Source organism: Anneissia japonica, unplaced genomic scaffold (genome assembly GCF_011630105.1).
Source record: "Anneissia japonica isolate Jap-2015-1 unplaced genomic scaffold, ASM1163010v1 scaffold251325_len469956_cov165, whole genome shotgun sequence".
Classification (NCBI taxonomy): domain Eukaryota; kingdom Metazoa; phylum Echinodermata; class Crinoidea; order Comatulida; family Comatulidae; genus Anneissia; species Anneissia japonica.
In genome coordinates, this window is record NW_022730291.1 from 244,053 (window position 1) to 252,599 (window position 8,547).

General features: G+C 32.2%; 1 protein-coding gene across 1 annotated transcript in view; it reads left to right on the forward strand.

Moving 5' to 3' along the window:
- The window catches only part of LOC117114805 (homeobox protein Nkx-2.1-like), a 5,867-nt gene extending 2,931 nt beyond the window's left edge, over positions 1-2,936 (forward strand). Inside the window, exon 2 of the mRNA XM_033258494.1 lies at positions 454-2,936. Coding sequence (XP_033114385.1) covers positions 454-1,172 — 719 coding nt within the window. The 3' untranslated portion in view covers positions 1,173-2,936. The remainder of the gene's footprint in view (positions 1-453) is intronic.
- Positions 2,937-8,547: the final 5,611 nt, after the last annotated feature.

The following is an 8,547-nucleotide window of genomic DNA, read 5'->3' on the forward strand; positions in this document are numbered from 1 at the left end:
ATATTGTACGTTTTTGGTATTATTTCTGAACACTGCCTGTGAAAACATAATTTGTAATGATAAAAATATATCTGAATGGTGTACCTTACTTAATGGCGGTACTTGCAATCGTATGCCCCTAGGCTAGGCCCGACGAGAGTTAGGCCTACTTGTAGAGTTTTATTAAACAGAAGCCCAACTGGGCACATTATTTTGATAAGAATAACAAAGATGTTATGATGATTGAGGCAAAAGTTGGCCCATTAGCATCGTAAGGTTTGAGAGACTCTGATTCTCGGTTTTACGATTAACTATCAATATTTGTACCAATAGGCCTATACTATTATCTCTTGTTCTGAATAGCTGTATTTGGGGGCGTTATTCAAACAGTAAATGATAGCCGATGTTTACTGTGTTCTTATCATGTCCGCAGACGTGAACTTATTTGTTTTTGTTTCTTTTGTCTTGATACAGTGTCCAGACTTATGACGCCGCCGTCTCCAATGAATATGAATATGAATATGAATATGAACATGAATATGAATATGAACATGAGTATGGCGGGCCTAGGAGGAATGGCCGAAATGGGAAAGCCAATGCTACCGACTCAGCGACGAAAACGACGCGTTTTATTCTCACAGGCGCAGGTATACGAACTAGAGAGACGCTTTAAGCAACAGCGCTATCTTTCAGCACCAGAACGAGAACATCTTGCTAGCCTTATAAACCTTACTCCAACTCAAGTAAAAATTTGGTTTCAAAATCATCGGTATAAGTTGAAAAGGCAACAAAAGGACAAAAATATGCAAGAAAGTAATAGTTTATGTCATCAGTCACCAAGGAGAGTAGCCGTGCCGGTTTTAGTCAAAGACGGAAAACCTTGTAATGGAACGAGTACCGGTGATACGCCTAGCCCAGATGCGCGACTAACGGATTCCGTAGATACGAACGCGTCCGCAGAGCACAATCCACTGAATACACATCATCACCACCACTCACATCAGACCTCTGTAGATTCGAGCGGTCTTGCCCCTTGTTCGGGCCTAGGGTCAGGAGGAATTCAACAGACGGGTAACAGTGCTAATGGTTCACCCCATGAGCACGTATTGGCTAGCTATAATGGACTGAGCAATGGCCAAGACAGTACTGCAATGAACACCGCCCCTTTTCTCTTACATGGTAGAACGTGGTGATAGGATATTTTCAGGCCAGAAGACAAATAAAAACAAATGCAAATAGACCACGATACTTATTTTGATGCCATGATAAACTACAGCAGACTTGCATTACGACCTCTAAAAAGAAAACATTCGACGCCGGGCAATTGTTACCGTTTTTCAAAGGTGTGACTTTGATATCTGTAATGCATTTTCCAACTCAATGGCGGCCTAAAATAATAATTATTGACCGCGACGATTGCATGACGAAGATTCCGCTGGCCTACAGGATTCTCACCGACACGGATAAATCTAGCGGCTTTGTGGCCGTAATACTATGGACTTGGTGTTATCAGCATTCCTCGAGGGTATATCTAGTAAACCTAGAACCAAAACAGTTAATAACATTCCGTAATGCACCATGCCTAGTGAATATTACGTGGGTATAAATCCTTAAAATGAACGGTATATCCGACAGTGTAGTCTGCTAAAGACTGGGGTTAGTGCGAGGTTTTAAGTGCACAAGATTCCACGCATGGTCAGTTTTTTGTCCATTCCGGTGTATTGGCCGAATCTAGATGTAGGCCTTAACCAAACGTCTCATTATTGAAAATGATTCATTTATGGTTTAGATATTTTAAAGATGCATTTTAGATGAAACGCAAACGTTATATTATTATTGTCAATTGAATCTATATTTCCTCCGAATGGTTAACCCATCCTACGTCGACCTTGTTTATGTGCATGAGCAATTTCCATAAAAGGAAACTTTGTTAACTCGTTTTTTATGATATTTTAAGCCATATCACAATACCGCACTAAGCCTGGTTAAACTGAGAATGTACTTTTTTTCATTTGCGCGATTTTTTTCAGATACAGTCTTAGTACCAAACGTCCAATAACAACACTCAGGGACGGAAAATTCAGCATACGACTTTTGCGTCATAAGAATTAAAATCTAAAATACCAAGGAGAGCGTCACGTATAGGACATTAAATGATTGGTACCAAAGATACTTCGCCAAATATTGGTTGAAAAATTACATAAAATCCTTTGGGTGTTTTTTTTCAATATAAATCATTCCTTGTAATAATTATCAAGAATTAGTCTCGTGTTAAATTTAAATTATTTTGAGTAGAAAACACGGTCTCATATTTCTTATTCCATTGGTGCAATGTTCGCAAATCCTATTGCATTTTAGTTAGTAAAATCTCAATCGGGATTTATTGTTTTGAAGATCTTCAACAAATGTTATCGAATAAATATGTATAGTTAATCATCTATTTATTTCTATTTTACTCGTTTGTATAATTTGTTAAAAGATATGTAAATGTGACTGTGGTTATGTTATGTCGTAATTTATATTGACAGCGAATGGCGACAGATAATTAGAGTAAATTCCAATGTAAATAAGACGAAATGTTTTTTTTTTTTATTTTGCCTTGTGTCTCGCACGGTAACATAGATTTCTGGTAATAAATTAATTAAAATATGATTCTGATTCAAAAAATGAAAACGAAAAGTCACAACATCTTACCATGTTTGCAAACATCTCTGTTTTAACTATCATATTACGAGCTGTAAAATATTGCTATTTGTTAACCATACTCACGTCGATTTTATGCATGTAGGCCTATTTCTGTCTTTCATTTTTTATTTTTATGCTATTTTCAAGAATGTTCTTTATTGGGTTATTTTTGTGTGGATTTTTTTTTTTTTTTTTTGGGACGTGTACTCTGGTTCTCTTCGCATATGTCTATGTGTAATACTATAAGGTAATAAATGTTGAAAATGCTGGAATATATGGTGTATACAGTTTGTTTTTAGTGTCATTTACTCTTTCTTAACTCCTCATATGCAGTGTTTTAATAATAATAATAATAGGCCTAATAATAATAATAATAACAACAACAACAACAACAATAATAATAATAATAATAATAAAAATAATAACAACAACAATGGTGATAATGATGATGATGATAATGACGACGATGATGATGATATTATAGAAATCAATTTATAATTCACAATTTTGCTAAACAACTATTAGGCCTACGAAACCATGCATAGGCATATACAATTGTGTGATTTACTCTGAGAATCGTTACAGCACATCCATAGACCTATAATTCTCATTTTGACGAAAGTACATTCCAGTCACAAATATGCAAAGCTCGACAATACAACACGGCCATTATGATATTATACCATTGGTATGCATTAGACTAAAAAGAGAAATAGGCATATGGATTATTCTGTCTATATGCCAAGCTGGACACCAAGTTAAGGTTTATTTAATTTAGGAACGAAACGCTCAAGGCATTGGTCAACTATAACTGTACTAATATTTTTAAGAGTTAAATCTGGGCTCCGGGCACGCGCTTGGTATATACGCCCCTGACTAGATTTTAGGCCCCTACTATTTGAAATCAATTTGCTGGTCAGTTAAAATGGTTTGGGGGATACTTAATCTATGTATTGGTTTATTAGCTTTTACTCGTTTGGTACTTACGTTAATGTTGAGACATCAAATATCAAAAATAACTAAAGCAGTAAGGAAAATCATTGGCAAGGATGTTGAAAGTATAAATGGTCTGTGTGACGAATATTGTGCTAAAAAAAAATTGGATTTAACTATCACTGACAATACTCATTTACTAAATAAGCATATCAATGTTAATAGATCAGGTAGGATTTGCCAACCTTGTAAAACAAACAAATGCAAAACTCATTCCTGTCTTATGCCTGTCATCTATTTAACAAAGTATTCACCAGAAAGTCATATTTTTTATTCGGTCTTTTAAATTTTATATTTCAACTCATTTACATTTAGACTGTAATGTATTGATTGTATATTATAAATTTAACAGTTACTCTTTTTAACAGTATAGTTTTATATTTAAAGTTGTTCTGTAGTTTTATCTGTATGTATATTTTTGTGTTTTCCTCGCTCTGGAAAGCAAATTTCATGTACTTTGCTTGTATATGACAATAAATGAAATCTTGAATCTTGAATCTTGCGAGTTTGTTTTACCTAATAGGCACTTGATAGGTCGATACTTGAGTTTGTGAGGGGCAAATACTTGAAGCTTATAAATTTGCTTTTAATGGGTTGCTTAGACTCAAGTCCATAGATTACCAAAAAACGAAAAACGGGTTTTTGCTGTTTAATATAGTAGGATTATTATTATTATTATTATTATTATTATTATTATTATTATTATTATTATTATTATTATTATTATTATTATTATTATTATTATTATTATTATTATTATTAAGCCTAGCCTTACTAGTCAATGCCATTTATAATAGTTTCCATTTTATTTAGAAATATATTATGAAACAGTAACAGTACACCAGTAAAAAATATATTAACTCTTAAAACCGGTTTTTGCTTTTTAATATAGTAGGAATATTATTATTATTATTATTATTGTTATTATTGTTATTGTTATTATTATTATTATTATTATTATTATTATTATTATTATTATTATTATTATTATTATTATTAGGCCTAGTTTTACTAGTCAATGCTATTTATAATAGTGTCCATTTGATTAAAAAATATATTATGAAACAGTAACAGTACACGAGTAAAATATATATTAAATGTAGACATAATTATGTAGTATCTGCAAGATGCAAGCTCATGAACCCTCTGAAATTCGTTAATCTTCATTCCTAAAGATCAATGAAAAGAAAGTTCGATATATAGAACTACGATAGCTTGTAGCATTTTTTGCAAGTTATGTTTTCATTTTGTCTTAAAGTGACAGTTACAGTGGTTGCAATATTCGAATGGAAATTTAATGTAAAGGTCCGTGCACACGGTAATATTATCCTAATGCACACGTTTCTATAAACTAAAGATATTTATGACACCTGGCCTTCTAAAAACTATAGGTCTACAATCAGTATAAGATATACTTTTGGGTATTTGCCTACGAATGTACTATTTTAATTATTGTTATCATGTGGCATGTCGAATAAAGTACAGTGCGACCTAGATATATGACAGATGTTATGGACCCTGGTTAGTACCTTGGACAATACACTTTTTTTTTGACATGCAAAATCCATTTTCTATGCGCCCAACGCCGAGTTGCCGTATTTGTAAAATGACCCGAGCGATTTTAGAATAACTAGACTAGAATAGAGCAAACGGTCATTGTGGTATGAAATTGATTTCTGTGTATACAAACTTCCAGTACCACCAGAGAACAACAAACACCGGCTACACGGACAAAAGGCTCTCCGGCCCGAATTCTTTCAGGGAGTTTCTCTTTCTTTCTGACAACCTTTGATTCGATAAATTGTAAATGAAAGAAAAGCAATCTATGCACCGGGTAATCAACCCGAAAACAAACTCACCACTGCCCTTCGACACACTTTTGAGGTGACCGGGCAATTGCGACTATTATTAATCTATAGACCGCAAACGGGATTATAAACGATGGTATAAAAAGTGATTCAATACAGAAAAAAAATGCACCTGTAAGAGTAGCAAGATAAAAATCTAAAACGATAAATGATTCGATAAAAAAAAACTTAGCAAGGCAAGGCCAGTGAAATTTGAAATATCTACTACTAACAAATAAAAGAAATGGCAAATGATTTTACTAAAATTACTGGCAAGGGGGTACGGTGGGGGTAAAACGATGGCCATCCACTGACAGAAACAATTATAGAAGCGGTATGTGACTGTTGTTTTAATGGACATCGGTGACTGCAGAATTCAAAGTAAACATGGCGAGAGAGAAGAGTGAGTCACAACAGACAGTCAAATAGAACAAGTTGAATAAACTTGATTGAAATAAAGACCTATATTATGTGTTAATATACATGTAAACACATAATATACGGCATACATACGGTAGTCATGGATACTAATATAGGCCTATTTATAATAATAATAATAATAATGATATTTATTATTATTATATTTTTCATATATTATTAATTTATTATGACTATTTCTAATGTTTACAATTATTACTAGGCCTATTATTGTCATTACTTTTGTGCCTATTATTATTATTGTTAATAATATTAATAATAATAATAATTATTATTATTATTATTATTATTATTATTATTATTATTGTGTTATTAGGTGTATCATTATAATAATAATAATAATAATAACAATAATAATAATAAATTTCATTTGTTTATCACTTACAGTAAGGAGGTGCTTGAAATATATTTCGAATGTACTATGACTTCAGCGGCGATTTCGTTTCTTCAATAGCATGATCAATTCTAGAATTGTTCAACATCTTGACCAATTCAGTCTAGTATGAACAAATACAACGATGTTATATTCGTTACAGAAATCGATGCTCGACTTTGTTGAGCAGTATTTTGTATCCACCTCACGTCGACTGGACTAAAACTGTTGTTGAAATAACCATTCCGTGATTGACGTTTTCCAGCACATAATTCGTATGTAAAGATACTATTGAAATGTTTAGACTATTGACTATTCAAATACCTTGTTATGATACGCATACGAAGTCATAGGCTTGTGTTTTCGTTAAAGTCAATGTGGTATTCTTTGTAACATTATTGCATTACATGGCCTACGTTAGGTTATACGTGATAGTAGACCTATTATTATACCAGAAGAGACCCATAGGGAAACGGAAACTTAAAATTTACAAGAGGCATACCTGAATGGTAAGTCCCGCAATGAATCGATGCTGATTCTGTGATTATTATAACAAACGTAGAATAGTAAATCCATTCTAACTCTACAGAAAAGAATATTCATTCTTGTTCAGTCTACCAGATTATCAAATACTTTCAATGCTAATAATAATAACATGTAGAATAACATTAATTACAATGCAATATTAATAATTATTATAATAATGCTGATAATGAGGCAAATAATAATAATAATAATAATAGTGATAGTAGTAATAACAATAATAATACATTAATAATGATGATGATTACAATATAATAATAACTTTAAGGATGGTGATGATGATGTAATAATAATAGTAACCATTGTGAAGCGCCTTGATCATTTTGGAAAGGCGCTATATAAATTATATTATTATTATTATTATTATTATTATTATTATTATTATTATTATTATTAATAATAATTCAATGACATCAACTATTTCTTTCACTTGTTTATTTATCAAAATAATTGTTGTACAAAAAAATAATTATAGGATATCATCCAACGTTAAATTCCATGGTTTTGTCTAAATACCACATGATCCAAATTGATGGTCATGTGAGCAAACCGAACATTTTTTCAACAGATCAGATCTGACGTCATAGAAAAAGTTTTGCCGTAAACTGGAATTTTGGACGAAATATCATGAGTAAAATTAAAATCGAAACGGCACTTGGTTTGTCTACAAGGGCTCGTGATTCATACAAGTCATTCCATTCATAGAATAGGCTAAGCCTTTTAATGGTGAAAGCGTACCTGTCATTAGCCATAGTAGCATAGGTCAATATATAGGTAAGAATTACTACTCGTTTATGTTTCCAATAATCTTATCTAATAGTTGTATATTACCTTAGTATAGTGTATAACAGAATATGAAGGTTTTATTTTGAAAGCATTTTTAATGTGAAACAAAATAGTATATAGTATATGTGTAGGCCTAGGCTAGAGGCCTAGTAATATTAAAATAAAGTAAATATAATGAGCGGCTCAGAAATGTACTGAAAATTATGGAAACAATGGAAATGACTCATTATTATATTTTACGTGTTTGTGTAAATATTAGTGCTGAATCTTACGTGAGCTTAGTGATAAACTGTTGCTTGTAACGACATGGATTATTATCTTTTTTCTTTCTCTTCTAATTCCTCTATCATACGGTGGTTAGATCAGCAATTGTATTCCTCATATAAATTGACTAAAAAAGATAATGTTGATATCAAAAAAGAACTAACATACATGAAATCGTACTCTCAGTTACTTTGTCTTTATTAGGCATCAATCATTTTAACATAGCAGAATATAAACAATAGAACACTGTAAATAAAGGTGAATACGGCCATTTTATAATCGATAAAGCTCATCAAAAACAATACAAGTACAGTAGTAGACATTTCCGCTCATCCCCGCAAATTTGAATTTCATGCCAATATACCACAAATCGAAAGGTAAAAGTAAAAGTACGTATGCATTGATTTATTCTGATAGGCCAGTTCTTTAGTTTGATTAACACTACTAGTCCAACTATACCATACGTATGAGTGTGAGGAATTAGATGTTTTAATCAAAATTTATATTTCAACAAAGCCTCAATGGCCTACTAGGTTAATGCGTCTGCACAGATAGCAGACGGTCCCGGGTGCCAATCCCGGTTGAGGAACTTTTTTACTCTCACAGATCATTTCAACATTCCAAATTGCCATAATCATG